At 39.2% G+C, this 16,945-nt stretch overlaps 1 protein-coding gene across 6 annotated transcripts in view; it reads right to left on the reverse strand.

Annotated features, from left to right (window-relative positions):
- ppp1r12b (protein phosphatase 1, regulatory subunit 12B) overlaps positions 1 to 16,945 on the reverse strand; it is a 28,386-nt gene extending 11,441 nt beyond the window's left edge. For all 6 annotated transcript variants that reach the window (XM_016466717.1, XM_016466732.1, XM_016466711.1 and 3 more), the window contains exon 1: positions 16,359 to 16,945. In XM_016466717.1, the coding sequence (XP_016322203.1) occupies positions 16,359 to 16,463 (105 nt within the window). In that variant the 5' untranslated portion in view covers positions 16,464 to 16,945. The remainder of the gene's footprint in view (positions 1 to 16,358) is intronic.

Here is a 16,945-nt window from a genome sequence, read left to right on the forward strand (position 1 = left end):
AAACGTAATAATCAATTTAATCTAGCTTGCGCTCACTGTTGTAAACGGAAGCAGTTCCGGGAGGATGACGTATGGAGGTCAGCGTTGCGCATGCGCCGCTCAGAAGTGATGGTACACGGAAGCACAGGGGAGAGATCAAAACAAAACAACAGTCACTAATTAGAAGTACAAAACGAGGATTTGTAAAGAAGAATGTCGGAGGATTTCGATATAAGCCAAGAGGAGACTGGTTGTCCTTTGCTAAAGTAAGGAAACGTTGCTTCCTTTGCTCCTGTAAACAAACGTTGGTTTTCACGAGACTCACCGGCGCATGCTCAGCGCCGACCTCATACGTCATCCTCCCAGAGCTGCTTCCTTGTACAACTGTTGGCTCAAGCCACATTAAAGTGATTATTATGTTTTGAATATGGATATTTTTCTTACAAAAACGCATTTATTCGCTACAGGAGGCCTTTGTTCACCCCCCGGAGCCGTGTGAGATGCTTTTTTTTAATGGATGGGCACTTTTTATTTAACTTCTTTTGGACTGATGCAAGCAACACCCGCTGAGTGCCATGAAACAGCTTGAAAGATCAAAGACAATTTTTAATATAACTCTGTACAAAAACGCATTTATTCGCTACAGGAGGCCTTTGTTCACCCCCCGGAGCCGTGTGAGATGCTTTTTTTTAATGGATGGGCACTTTTTATGTAACTTATTTTGGACTGGTGCATGCAACACCCGCTGAGTGGCATTAAACAGCTTGAAAGATCAAAGACCATTTTTTATATAACTCCGACTGGATTCGTCTGAAAGAAGAAAGTCATATGCACCTAGGATGACTTGAGGGCGAGTAAAACACAGCCTAATTTTCATTTTTGGGTGAACTAACCCTTTAAGCACACTTCTTTTTCACAGGGGAAAGCTTGCTTTGCATTGCATTCATCTGATAAATAATCTGGATACAAAAGCTATCTGATGTGGACAAATCTAAACAAGCTGTTTTCTGATTGGGAGATTGTTCAATCTTCTTGATCAGATCACAGTGATCACATCTTAATGTAAACACATTTAAGCAGGGCCTCAGTGTGCAAACAGGAGAGTTTTAAGTGTGACTGAACCTGTGACATAAGTGAGCTGGAACAGCAGGTCAGACTGAGTCTGCTAGACCACTCTGTCAATGGGAGTCTGTCATACAAACGCCTGGAGCAAGAGCATGATATCATGTTGTTGCAAACTTGTGCATATGTGTGTCTACAAAAAATGACATCGTGTCATGAAGTGTTTTTTAGTACACCCACTTCCTCTCAGTTGAAATCACACTAACTCGCAATGACAGCAAAACAGCTCATTTCAAGAGGATTTGTGCTTTTTGTTCTGTTGTAATAAATTGTTGCTAATTTTTGTCCCCTAGCCATTACTTTCCTACATTTTCCTTGTGCAAGCACATGAATCAGTTTGTTTTTATGGGAGCTTATCTTGCAGACAGTAAATCTTCTGAAAGAACATTTAATAGGTTTCCATTTTAGGTACATAGTCGCATATTGTAAACATCACTGTCTGGATGACCTTTTATCCTGAGGATGTGCATAGATGGTAAATGACTTGTGTAAAGGTCTGACAGTCCTAGCAGAAACATCCATAACAAAGATGGCAAGCTACAAGCCACTCGTAATTTCAAGTAGTTAAACTACAGTCAAGCTGCTCGACAGTTGCAGATTCCACACGGGTCTGGTAATATATTCTCACTGCTTCAGATTTAAGGCTGTTCGGCCCAGAGAGAAAGCGAGAGAAGGAAAGGCAGAGAAAGAATCTCCTCTGTTCCTCTGCTAAAGACAGCACATCCTGTTTGGACACTCCGCAGCACACTTGATTATGCATCAGAGAGGAATAACAGTCCACTGTCTCCACCGTCTGAGGGGGACGTCTGAACAACGCCAAAAAAGGTCATGCGAATCAGTCACTACAGCCGGGCAAAGTTTTGGCAGAGAAAAAGAAGAGCTTTTCGTGTGCTCATAAAACTAATTACAGTAAATGAGATGTTAAATGAGACGTTTTTTTAAGTACAGGAACTTTAATTACTTTTCACACTCTCATTAGTTTAATTGGTCCACTAACGATGTCCAACTGTGTATATACATACTTCCCTGGAGAATTCAGTTTTGTCCTTTTTTTCCCACCTGACACCTGTGATGATCATTCCCTTGTGAAAGTGTGGCTTAATTGTACTGAATGTGCACTTGTAGTGTACTTCAAATCTTAAAGGTAAATTTTTCAAATCTGTACTTGCAGATATTATTATTGAAATCAAAGGCCACTTAAGCGTACTTAAAGAGAGACACTTTCATGACTGATTCTTATCACACTTAAGTACACTTTTAAAAAGTGAATTTTGTTATAATGTCAAATGAAAAGTTTGACTTTGAATAATTACTTTAATAATATTTTGTTGTGGTGTAAAGTACTCTTATTTTGATGTGTTGACTAACATACTAAAGCACATGTACAGTACTTGATTATAATTTGACCTGCAATGTGTTATTCAAAATTACATTTAAAGTCAAAGTAATTTAATAATTGGTAACACTTTATTTCGATAGTCCACTTTAGACATTCTATTAACAGTAAGTAACTTTGCAACTACATGTCAGCTAGCAGTTAGTAGAGTATTAGTAGACTGTCTGCTTAATATCTTCTAACACTTTCTTTGTCAACTTATTCTACTAACCCTAAACCTACCCTAACAGTCTACTCTGAGAGTTAGTAGACATGTAGTTGCAAATTAATGAGAATTAGTTGACATGTAGTTGACATGTAGTTACAAAGTTACTTATAGTTAGTAGAATGTCTAAAGTGGACTATCGAAATAAAGTGTAACCTAATAATTATATATTATTATTAATGTATTAAAATATATATTTAAATACACAGCATATGTTTCAATAAAAAATATACTTTAGTTTACCATCAGTGCTTGTCAATACATTCGTCAGCACACTTTAACTATATTTCAAAGACAATAGAAGCATTTTTGAAATTGCATATACACACAGTATGACAATAAGTCCCACTTAAGCTGGTAGAAAAGCACTCTAAAGTTTAGCGAACTACATTTAATATACATGTATATATAAACTATAATATATTTTCACTGAATTGCAATTAACATGTTATTAAGTGCCTGAAAACATTACATTCAGTTCACACTTATGTATATTCTTTCAAAGTATATTATTTAAGTGCTGTTTTAAAAGTATGCTTAAGTGCACTTCTTTTTCTCAAGGGTTTGCATAGCATCTCAAATTATGTCTACCAACTTTTCATTAAGGAAATGATGGTGATGGAAATGACATTTTAAATACTTATGGAATAAAATGGCTGACTCCTATGTCAAGCCAAAGCTAATTTTATAACTAGCTTTTTATGGATCACACATACACTCAACTAAATAATATTTCGATCTTTTTGCACAATGACTTGATTAATAAAGACACACAATAAAAATGTTCACCTCACATGTCTCATATTTCATTCAAGCTCTGACACTACTGTCTCTTTGCTAACAAAGTACCGTACACTACGTTTGAATAAAACTTTATTAGTGGCAAAACTGATGCTCATACAGACAAATATGGCACAACTGATTGGTTTATCATACTTTTAAAATGCAATAATTGATTTATGATCTTTTTTAATTAACATTTTAAGAATGAAATTCTGGGACAGTGTAAAACAACCAAATCTAAACACTATATGAAAAGTAGATACATAGTAATATATGCATAAAAAATGTAGAATAAGTTATATTTTTGGATGATTTTAAAATATATTTAAAATCAACCTAAAACAGCTATTAGAAACACATAGAATGACATATACGAGCATATGTGACAGTGAGAATAGCTCATTGATCATAACTGCATATGCTATTTTCTGGCATGCTTCTGTGGTGTTTTGCATGGAAATAAACAGAGGGATGAGAGCATGGCCCCTGGCCACTGGAGAGACGGGCCAATCTGAATGTTTACACAGTATTTCAGAGACGTCTCTCCTTATGTGGTTATACAGAACGTCCCCAGGAACCTGCATGACTACATCACGGCAACACTGTAGGAGAAACAGAGCAATGACTTACAATAACTGCTGTAATATCCGTGGCTGCTCTGTGCTTTACTGGCAATCATTATGATTTCTCAAAGTGAGGCAAGATGTCTTATTCCAGTGTTTACATGTAGCCACAACAATTAAAGTTGCAGAAACGTTCACAGTTTGTGCTGGTGGTCTTGTTTAGTTCTGTGTGGCCACTTCATGTGGCGTAGATGTGTTTTGGTGGTCCTGTTCTCATGTCGGGCCATTCTAGGATCTGAAGTAATCGTGATGCAAAATGTGATTTACCCAAATAGGACATTTTCTTGGATTAGCATCTATTGTTGGTTCAGAAACAACATTAAACCAAATGTTGAAAATTTACTCACCCTCAGGCCATCCAAAATGTAGATGAGTTTGTTTCTTCATGAGAACAGATTTGGAGGAATGTAGCATTACATCACTTGCTCACCAATGGATCCTCTCCAGTGAATGGGTGCCATCAGAATGAGAGTCCAAACAGCTGATAAAAACACCAATAATCCACAAGTAATCCACACCACTCCAGTCCATCAGTTAATGTCTTGTGAAGTGAAAAGCTGCATGTTTGTAAGAAACAAATCCATCATTAGCTGTTCCACCTAAAATAAGGGTCCTCTATTCATAATATTGCTTTCTGCAGTGAAAAAGTCTTCTCATCTGAATCAGGAGATAAATATGCACAGATCAAGCTCCGGTTACAAGCGAAAACAGTCCAAAACAGTTCTAAACAAATATATTGGTGGATTTTGACATGAGAGGACAAAAGGGGATGGACTTTAAAGATAAAATGTCTTAATGATTTGTTTCTTACAAACTTCACAAGACATTAACTGATGGACTGGAGTGGTGTGGATTACTTGTGGATTATTGTGATGTTTTTATCAGCTGTTTGGACTCTCATTCTGACGGCACCCATTCACTGCAGAGGATCCACTGGTGAGCAAGTGATGCAATGCTGAATTTCTCCAAATCTGTTCTGATGAAGAAACAAACTCATCTACATCTTAGATGGTCTGAGGTTGAGTGAGTTTCCAGCTAATTTTTGGGTGAACTATTTTTTTAACGCTATGCTTATCCTCCAAATCCTATCGGTTAATAAGTGTTGTTGATCCAAGAACATGTCCTACTTTGGGTAAATCACGGCAAGTCTTGTGCTGTTGCCGTTCAAAAGTTTTAAAGCCCCGGGGGGCATCATTAACCACGGGCACCTGCTGGCCCTGAGCTCACTGTCTACAGAGAAAGAGAGGAGAAATCGAGCGCACACTTTCACCATAGTAAACCATGTAAGGCAGTGCTGATGCTGCTGTGCACATTCCATCCTGCTAGGAAAAATAACACTGAATCAGATTAATGGGCATAGAAGCATGCAGAAGAGGAGACACGCTAACCCACTATTTCATTGTGATCAAACTCACACTGTCAGTTATACAATCACTTTTGAGATGCATCTTGTGTAATCCAAATTGTCAATCGATTTTAAAGTCTATTTAAAGAAACTTGTTTTTTTTTACATACTTTTCTTTTAATTATATAATAAAGACAGCGTAATGACATGTTGCGTTGGTTTATCATTTGATACTGACACTAAGCACTTACTGTTGCATGGACTAAATTGTAATAAAACTTTATTGGTTACTGAAATGTTCCTTCTTATGTAATAAGAAGTTTATCTATTATGTTTTTTTTTTTTTGTATATTAACATTGCATGTATACAATCTGTGTCTCCCTTTTCTAGTTCTGAGTGACATATTTACTAGGCATTGTGTTTTGTCGTGTTTATTATTATTTTCGAGTTATATTATTTGACTCCCTACCACTATAAGATGGATGGATGGATGGATGGATTGTAGTTTTCTGGCACATACATAGGATATTGTTTCATGTGATATCCTCAATATTTTTTTTTCATTCTTTATCTTAAGATTATTAGATATTTTATCATAGATTTTTATTAGATACTTCTCAAATCTTCTGCATTATATGTATTATAACAGTTATTATTCTTAACTTTAATATCATTGGGTATCATGGTGCATATTATTACATTCTAAATACAGTATATATATATATTTTTTTTTTTATGTAATACATTTGTATCTGACTATTGTTATTATTATTAAAATATTATTGGTAGCGTGTAATATTGTGAGTATTATTCATATTATTAGGTGGTGTTTGTTTGCACATTATGTGAATTTACTGTGAAATTTTTTTTTTTTTGGTCATGTGTTGTTGAATTGATTGATTTTTCCAGGTTATTATTTAAGGATTGTTGTTTTTGGTATGAAGTGTTGTGGGGTTCATAATATCACCAAGGAGGGATTATAATAAATTTTTTATTCTTCCGTTTTTATATATTTACCTATTTATTTTGGTTGGGCACATACACATGTTCATGCCTTGGTTTATTCTTAACATATTTTAAGACCCTTTTATATTTTGTTTTTCTTTAGGGGGTTCAAGTCTTAATTGAGGGGTCAAATCCCAGGAATTCACACCCTGACTGGCAGAGCTCATCCTTTTCACTATTACAGATCTGGGAACAATTATGTCAGTTCTCTTACAGTGGATGAATGAGGATTTGGGTAAAGCTGGATCAGTGCAGCGGGACAACTGTACCTTCAGTGCACATCAAAGGCATGTGAACTGTGTCGGGTCACAGCATGAACACCGCAGGGCTGCTAAATCCTCCATGCGTTGAGCACATATGAGCTCTATAACTCATATACACTATGAAGTAACAGACTGAGACTGCTTCACGCAGCTGTGGGCTTCACCCTGATCCCATAACTCCACAAACTGTAACATTTAAAGGATCTGGCTCATGCTGAAGTATTTATACGCAACCTCTTTAATCCTCTCTTTCCCCTCATCGCTTCATCCCCCCTTAGAGAGCCCTCTAGTCCAGCTGCCAGCTTGCAAAATGGAAAATGTGAGCATCACCATACTCAAAAGGAGTATTACAACACACAAGTCCAAACAAAGACTTTTCTGCTTTGCAGATCGTTCTCTTCGCTGCTCCCACCGCTCTTTGTGTGATAAGCCAGATATATTAAGAGAAAACAAATCAAGTCATTTGTTTTCATTTGTTTGATTACTTTATAAGGGCTGGTTTCTTCTGATCTGCTTTGTTGGAGGAACGGTTCATCAAAAAGAAAAAAAAAAAGAACTTTCAAGTTTTAAACCCATATGAGTTTCTATCTTTTACATTGAAAAATGTGCTGTTTCTCTTTTCCATGTAATTACAATGAATCAAAACTTTCAAGCTTCAAAAAAGAATGCAAATGATTCATGATTCATTCAGAATGATTGTTGTGAACTGAATCAACCAATCCATTGAAACTATCTGACTTCTTTATGAACTTTCATTAATGCACCGAGAAGAACGAGGACAGATTTCTATTTTCAGTAAACAACGACTTCAGTCAGTTCATCTTATGTTTTCATATTCATTATGGTTAAATGGTGAAACTTCACAAGACTTTAGTGTAGGATTTACTTTATAAACAGAAATGAAAAGTAACACATTGAATTAAATGTGAAATATTGAAGTACAAAGACTAAAAAACTCTACTAAGAACTTGTTTCTTAAAAATATATATTTTATTTTAAAATAAAAATATCTAAATATAATAATAATATTTCTTATTTTGTTTTTTGTTTGTTTTTTTAATAATCATTATTATTATTATTTTATTGCAATACTGATTTATAATCATAAAATTGAGTATTTTCTTGTAAAATGTTCTCCAATAATTATAGTTTTATGTACAACTTAAAAAAATACAGTGTATAAATATACGCTGAAAAAAATTGGTGTAGAAAAAAATTAACTTAGAAATTGCTAGTAAATTGTACAAATATACAGCAAGTAACAATTAAGTAAATGTGAAATTTGAAGTAGAGACACTGAACTAGTATTTAATTGTAAAAAAAAAAAATACTCCAATAGTTTTATTTATGGCTTCAAAAAATATATAATTTTTTACAGTGTATAGTTTTATAGACCACTATTATGTTACTTTTATTATTTTTTTGGTCATATTGGATTCACTTTCATTATACTCAAAGAGTGGACAGGATACTCCTATCACAAAATCACATATTGTGTTGCATGTAAGACAAAGTCTCACAGTTTTGGATTGACATGAGGGTGAGTAAATGTGAACGACCCTTTTAAAAAGACATGCTTTCACAAACTCATTTGGATGTGTTTGTCTGTTTATTACCCTGTATTGTGTTGTTTGGGGTAAAAAGTCCTTCATAAACATGGATTAGAAGACCACTAAAACAAAACACAAGTGTTTATTCTTTTGCTCTCTGTAACTTTCTCTCCCAAGGAGACCTCACGCACTCTGCCTCCCCCCGTCATGCCCACATGTGCAGCTTTGTTGATGGGAAAAAAAAGCCATGTTATGATGAGGAAACATAAAACATCATGAGCGTTTTCTTCAGCTTATTATTATTTTATAGTCATATGAATATACATATAATCACAACATTTTAACTAAATTGTGCAGCTTTATAAACGAGCACAGTAGCACACCAAACCTGTATTGTTTTTTAAATTGCATTTTAAAACCACAATTGCAAATTTTATCAGAAAAATCACAATTTGATTTTTGCGCCATGCAGCCCTATTAAAAGGTGTTAAATCTTTGATTATAGTTTTTTTAATTGTTGTTGATAAGTGATAAACAAGGTTCCCTTTCAGTCGGTCACTCCGAGTCACGTCGGTGACCGACGAATTGGGATCTCGCTTAGAGAGACCAATCCACTTCGAGTGTAAACTAAACGAGCCAATGCACATTGGCATGCGATGATTGCATCCAGCTGCCGCTGATCACAGCATGAGCATAAAAAGGCAGCCGGTGCAACGCATACCAGCTTTCGCTTCGGACCGAGCAACAACATTGTTCTGTTCCTACAAAACTGCTTCGTGTGTGACAAGTCTAGCATGCTCTCGGGAGCTTTTTGTGTTGGCGGACAGCGCTTCAGCGGTGGTCATTCCTGTGTCGGGTGGGTTGCGCACTTCAGGCTGCACTACCCCCTGTCGTGCTGCAAACTGCCGTTTCCCCTGTGCGTCTCAGCACGTAAAAAGAGCATTTCCCTAAAAGAGGCAATTTCTCTAAAAGAGTACAATAAGCGGGTGTGTCTTTGTAAAGACGATGGATCGTCTTTTTAAAGATGCCGTTTCACCCGTGCGTTTCTGTATGCGGTCGTTACCTGGCGCCGGGTGGCTGCCTCACGTGTTTGGGCATTAAACACGCTGAGGTGGCGTTCGCCGATGAGTCAAGTTCCCATTGCGGGAAGATGACCATGTCGGAGTTGCGGGCCAGGCTCTGTTTCCTCCAGGGGGGCGGAGCTCCGCTGCCTCTGCTAGTGGCAAGAGGCTGGCGTTCGAGTGTTCGTCCTGGCGGCAGCCAGGCATGGACTACTTCGGGCAGTAGCACGGGCGGTCCCACACTTGTGGTCCAGGAGCGCCATCTCTGGCTGTGTCTGGTTGATATGAGGGACGCCAACAAAGTTCGGTTCCTTAATGCCCCTGTGTCCCAGACCGGCCTCTTTAATGACGCGGTCGAGAGCTTGGCCCAGCAGCTCTCGGCTAAACAGAAGCAGACTGAGGTGGGTCGTCACACCCTGCCTCGGCGGGCAGCTGCTGCCTCCACCTGTCCGCCGGCTGCAGTGCCCCAGCCTGCTCGTCGCCGAGGGCGGCCCCCGGCATCCGCCCCTGCACCCGCGCTGCATCCGCAGCAGCCTCCATCAAGCGGCGCCGTGGAGCTGGGCGTAGGCAGGCCGCCCCACCCGTCCAGGCCCCCATCAAAATTGGCGGTGAGCGAAAGAGCAAGAGGCCCCGGGACAGGTGACCCAGAGAGGGAAGAAGCTGCTCTTTGGGGGATGGTGAAGGCACCTCCCCCGGAAGAGGGCCGGTTGGAGAATCTGGAAAATCTCGACAAGAGAGCGGTTTTCTCTGTCCCTGGGTCCCAGGAGGGCTCGGAGGGTCGCGGACGGACCAGCACCGGACCACACTCATCCTCCTCCATCGCCAGCAGGCAGCAGCGGGCGGTTCGAGAGCGGTGGGTTACGACCAATCTTGGATCTGCGTGTCTTTAACCGGACCCTTTGCCGGTTATCGTTCAAGATGTTGACACAGAAATGCATCTCCGGGTGCATCCGTCCCCGAGATTGGTTTGCAGCAATCGACCTGAAGGATGCGTACTTTCATGTGTCAATCTTTCTGAGCCGCAGACCATTTCTGCGGTTCGTGTTCGAAGGACGAGCATATCAGTATGAGGTCCTGCCCTCCGGGTTGTCCCGGTCACCCCGTGTCTTCACAAGACCGCTCCAGCAGGGTGTGGGTGTGGGTGTGGCAGCACGGCACTCACCGGGTCCAAGTTACACTGGCCTGTCGCCAATCCTTCACCCCGTGGTCAGACCTTACGTTCCTCCGGGCAGGAGTGCCCCTAGAACAGGTCTCCAGGCATGCTGTGATTTACACGGATGCCTCCACCACCGGCTGGGGGCCCACGTACAACGGGCACGCAGTGTCGGGGGTATGGACGGGCCCCCAACTGCACTGGCATATCAATTGCCTAGAGTTGTTAGCAGTGCGCCTTGCCTTCGGACCTGGTTCCCCGAACTAATGCTCCTTGCGACAGCCCCTTCCTGGCAGATTCCTCAGAGGAAGGATCTACTGACTCAGAGACGGGGCATCCGCGTCCAGAGCTCTGGAAACTTCATGTCTGGTCCCTGGACGGGACGCGGAGGTTCTTGGTGACCTACCCCAAGAGGTAGTTGACACCATCACTTCAGCGAGAGCACCGTCTACGAGACACGCTTACTCCTTGAAGCGGAATCTGTTCGTCGAGTGGTGATCTTCTCAACGGGAAGATGCCCAATCAGGGTCATGCTTTCCTTTTTGCAGCAAGGGTTGGAGCAAAGGCTGTCTCCCTCCACCCTTAAAGTCTATATCGCTGCGATTGCTGCTAACCATGACCCCGTGGAAGGGAAGTCGGTAGGGAAGCATGAGCTGGTCATCAGGTTCTTTAGGGGGGCGAGAAGGTTAAATCCTCCCCGGCCCTCCTCTATACGCTCTTGGGACCTGTCTCTAGTGCTCAGAGCACTACAGCAGGGCCCATTTGAGCCTTTGCAGTCAGTTCAGCTAAAGTTTCTTTCAATGAAAACTCTACTCCTGCTTGCACTGGCCTCCATCAAGAGGGTAGGGGACCTGCACGCATTTTCGGTCAACTCACTCGCTGAATCCGTGAGAACCGGTAGAGGGCTGGGTTCCATATGTAGAGGCCTAAGTGGTTCCCATATGTGTAAAGTCCACGGTATAGCCTCAGAGCCCGTGTTTCCCCGGCAGACTTCTGCCATTTCCATGAGAGTTACAATCACCTACAATATTCCATATGCACCTCAGCGAAAACCTGGTATGCATTGCACCGGCTGCCTTTTTATGCTCACGCTGTGATCAGCGGCAGCTGGATGCAATCATCGCATGCCAATGTGCATTGGCTCGTTTAGTTTACACTCGAAGTGGATTGGTCTCTCTAAGCGAGATCCCAATTCGTCAGTCACTGACGTGACGTCTCCGTTCCCTCCTTCAGGGAACGAGGGTTACATACGTAACCGAGACATTAAATCTGATCATTTGCAGGCTATATTAAATTTGACAAAATATCACTTTTAAATACATTGTTAAATGGCTACAATGGCCTTTCCTTGGTATAATACTGGGTGTAAAAATACAATAAATAGTGAAACCCATCCCATTTTGGTTCTGGTTGTTCGCTCCTAAACAGTCTTCAATGTATCACTGAAAAGTCTATTTAATTTTAGTGAATCGTTTCATTTGTTTGTGTAAATTAATTGATAAAAAAATTATTCACCAATTACAGCTCCTGCAAAGCGTTAGTTTTTTTGTTCTTTTTTTATAGAGGTAGCCTATATTTACTTACATTTTGCTGTTCACTGCATATACATTTTGCTGTTTTTGACTCAATACTGTAAATTATGGCTTATTCTATTTATTTGATTTTATTTTTTAGCTGTATTTAGTGTTAATTTATCCACTCAAAGTGTGATGTTGACAACCAAATTGTTCATTAATTTAAAAAAGTCAGTATTTCTATGTCAGACAAAAAAACACAGCTTGACTAAATTATGAATTACATCATTGGATAGTAGTAGAAGATACTGCCCAATAAAATAGCTTCAGTGTGGTTATCTACTATTTGCTACAGTAACGGTAGTAAAGGTACAGCTTGTAGTAAAACAAACTACCATCTCAAAAGAGTTGCTTGACTAGTTTTGTTCACACAGAACAAATTTTTCACAAATGCAGGCCGGAGGAATGAAAGATGAAAGAAAGAATGCAACAAGATTTCTTTCAACTTGAGCGCCGTGTTTTCGAAATGCCTTGTCAAGCACGAGACACTGCAAAAGATGCAAGAAGCAAAAGATGTCCTTCTAGCATGTTTATATAGAAAAACAATGGGAAAACAGCTCAGTGCGATGCAAAAACCTATTCTGTATTAAGAGCCCATCACTACTTTAAGTTATGAGTAGCTTCTACCTTGACAAATTACAGTTTATTTCCAAACATAGTTGCAGACAGAGATGTGGGGTCAGTGATGTCATACATGAAGCAGCAGTTTTATGGCAAAATTGGACTGTCACACTCAACTCAAAAGCAGTGGACTAATGGCAGTCTGTTTCCTCTTCATTCAGTGCTTGCATTACCTTCCTAAAGACAGAACAGCTGCAGCACCTGCTGATTTTATAGGCATTTTTTCACTGAAGTAAACACAGTCGCCACACGTCAACATGGCCTTTGTTGGTCTCATTCGCTCACAGACTTTGAGTTTGTTTATGGGGTTCTGAAGTGGCCAAACAGCAGCCAAAAGAACAAATGCTGTCTGATTATGAAACAGTACATCCTGGATTGGCCTGGTGAGATTTAAAAACTGAGTCTTACGGAATGCATTATGGTAGCACTTCTCAAACCCGGCATTTGCAAGTCACGTGGGACCGTTATAACTCAATGACTGTGCAGGACTGTCACACACAGATATTGGTTTCTCATGTCATAATTTGAAAAAATGGTGAGGAATTTTCAGTTTCAATTTCACAGGGATTTTATTCACATCAAAGGTTTAGTCCAAAATGGTTATGTATTATAGGGGAAATATTGGATTATCTGGGTGCATTGATGGCTTATATGTAAGATCATGTTGATATGAAATACAGTATCAACCTGTGACATCAGCATCTTTCAGTGTGAATAGTACAGTATGCACTTGATCTAAAACTGCTTTTCTAATCATTTTTTAATTATTCTGCGAAACACAGAAACTAAAACAACTGAGAAAAGTTTTCGAATTAATTGTGAGTAATGTGATCAATTTTCACACTACTTTTTTTTCTGAATCTGAGCAAAGTTGGCCCAAGATTATTCTTATAACACAAAATGTAATTACCATTTTTATTACCAACTTCTAGATTTACTGCTTTTATTCAAGCCTAAAATATTATGTATCATCACTGAATGAACCTAAATACATTATTTATAATCAGGTAGAAATATCTGTAAGGTAACAAGCTGCAGTTTACAACTCTTTACAGTGCAGTATTATACATGCGTTTTTAGACAACATGGAATATTTGTACTTTAAAAAATAACTTATCTAACAGCTACCAAATGATTGCAAAGCAATCATTGGCAGCATCCTCAACACCCTAGCATCATAAACCAACAAACATTACTTATATTTTCTTAGGGGCTTAATGGTTAGAGAGTCATACTTGTAACCTGAAGGTTATGGGTTCGAGTCTCAGGTCCGGCAGGGATTGTAGGTGGGGGGGAGTGAATGACATACATGTCCAAGGCTTCTCTTCCACCCTCAATACCACGACTCTGGTGAGACCCATGAGCAAGGCACCAAACCCCCAACTGCTCCCCGGGCGCTGCAGCACATGGCTGCCCACTGCTGCGGGTGTGTGTTCACGGTGTGTATGTGTGTGTTCACTACTCACTGCTGTGTGTGTGCACTTGGATGGGTGAAATGCAGAGCACAAATTCCGAGTATGGGACACCGTACTTGGCCACACGTCACTTAAGAAAAATTGACAAGAACTTCTTTAAAGTTTTCACATTTTTTGTCATCTATATAACATCAACTGCATACTATACCATATACTAGGGATTTGAAAAGCACTGGAGCCAGAGTAATTTAAAAAGTGAGTGAAGCATGACCTCCCACTGACTCCCACTACATCCTGAATCAGAGTGTATGAGACAGACACTGAAGCTCTGTTCACTCACTGATGTCAGCCCTCAATCACAGCACAACAACGCCATTTTATCAGCTCACAAACACGCCATACAAGCACCAAAAGAGGAGTGAGTCAAGTTCCTTTACAACATGATTACTGATTCGTTTGCTCACATGTTGTAAGTTTAAGACTAGTTCATGCAACTTTGTTCATACTGCATACTGATTTACCAATAAAATTTGCTTTGTTTGCTTACATCCTATAAAACCTAGTGTATCATATCACATACATACATGTCCAAGGCTTCTAAATTACCAACACAAACAAAACTTTGCTAAAAAACCTGTTGTACACAACATGTGACCCTGGACCACAAAACCAGTCTTAAGTCGCTGGGGCATATTTGTAGCAATAGCCAAAAATACATTGTATGGGTCAGAATTATTGATTTTTCTTTTATGCCAAAAATCATTAGGATATTAAGTAAAGATCATGTTCCATGAAGATATTTTGTAAATTTTCTACTGTAAATAAATGTAAACTTAATTTTCATTTAGTAATATGCATTGCTAAGAACTTCATTTGGACAACTTTGAAGGTGATTTTCTCAGTATTTTGATTTTTTTTGCACCCTCAGATTCCAGTTATTAAAATAGTTGTATCTCGGCCAAATATTGTCCTATCCTAACACACCATACATACTTATTTATTCAGCTTTCAGATGAAGTACAAATCTCAATTTCGAAAAATTGACCCTTATGACTGGATTTGTGGTCCAGGGTCATATATACCACATGCCTTCTGTCGAATGATTGATGTTTCATACTTTTTTAGCAAATACTGTTGTAAAAACGTCAGATTAAGGTTTGCGTGTCATTTTGCTTTGAAATGTTTACTGTAAGAGTAAACTTTAGAATAACTTTTATACTGTCAGTAATATTTCAAGATAAGCACTTACTGGACTGATGCAACTTATGTTTACTTGATTATCCATTCATCATTTTTAGAAAAAAAAAAAAAACATTAAAATATGAGTATCAAATCCATTGGGCTTTTGAGGAATGTTTATTTGTTCATCTCTCAATCATCATTATACTGCATTGCATTATATGTTTTGACCAGCACAAAAAAAAAATAGTTTTGATCATAAAACTAAGCATTTAAATAGCATGCTTCCTCCAATGAAAAAGATCTCACTGATTTACATTTAAGCTCATTTAAGAATCAAGATCAGAATTTCATCTTACTTTTTGAGCATATAAATATTAGGAATTGCACAATATTGCCTAATTATGGCATTTTTTGCTCAGTTTGGGCCTCTGAATAAAATGGAGGTGTTTTTCCTCCTCAAGTTTGAGCTTCATATGAGTCACATAAGCCGTATCAAATACGATACAAAACAAATATGCAAACCTTATTTTTAGATTTTTTTTAGACTTTTATATTTTATATTTTGTGTCCTATTTAAAAAGTAAATAGATTTTTATTATTTCATATGTCGGGCTTAATGACAGCAGCACTCGAGCTGCATGAATGCCATAAATTTGTGTAAAACCTGATGATCATGTTCCCAAGTCTTTAAAACATGTCACATGATCAATGTCGCAAATTTACTTAAATTTGATTAGTGACCTAGAAATACTGCCATTTAACATGGATTTCTTTGCTTTAAATTTCTCAAAATTGCTCAAAATCCTAAAGCACTGTTTATTTCCAGATTTGAACGAAAAACAAAATCCCAGATATTCAATGTGGACTTTTGGACTCAACTGTATAATCACCACAATAAACAAAATAAGCACATGAAAACTAAAATGTTTAACCCATAAAACTTGCTTTGACTGCTGTTGAAAATATAGCCTAAACATTGTAACACGAGGACATGTGTATCCTCCAGTGACAATACAATACTGCCAATTGAAACGTCAGTTTTATTGTGACAAACACAAAGCAAACACAGCTGGCTCTTACTCTGAAGGTTTTGGTGCTGTAGGACGGGGAGGAGGGCGGCGAGTCGGACAGGGACTTTCTGGAGCGAGAGGAAAGGTCCTTGCTGCGCGAATAGAGCGATGACATCTCTCTCCTGTAAGATAGGAAGATCCCTGATAGACGCGGGCACCCTCTCACACAGCTGTGGAGATGGCCATGACTGCTGGACGTGAATAGATACGCTCAACAGGTGCAAACGAGGAGTCCTTCTCTCTGCAGTGTGTGTGCTGAGACTGACAGCCGAACTGGGTTTCCGTTCCTCCTCGAGGCACGGTGGTCATTAGAGAAAAATGAAAGCAATTAGAAGCACCTCTCCACTTCGCTATCTCCCCTCCCTCTATTTCCGTCCCTCTCCCTCACTCACAAACGCATAAACAACAGTCCTCCTCCGGCTGACGTTCTCTCTTTGACACTCATTCACACAGATGCACAATGAGAGCTAAATAAGGAGAGGACTTTGCTTTGTTAACTTTACAGACGGCTGAAAGCCTCCCTCACTGTTCTGACTACTTACAATCACTCCACACAAACACTGAAAGAACAAAACTGTTTTCACTTGGTCCCACTCA

This window comes from Sinocyclocheilus anshuiensis, unplaced genomic scaffold (assembly GCF_001515605.1).
Source record: "Sinocyclocheilus anshuiensis isolate Anshui unplaced genomic scaffold, SAMN03320099.WGS_v1.1 scaffold453, whole genome shotgun sequence".
NCBI classification, from domain to species: Eukaryota; Metazoa; Chordata; class Actinopteri; order Cypriniformes; family Cyprinidae; genus Sinocyclocheilus; species Sinocyclocheilus anshuiensis.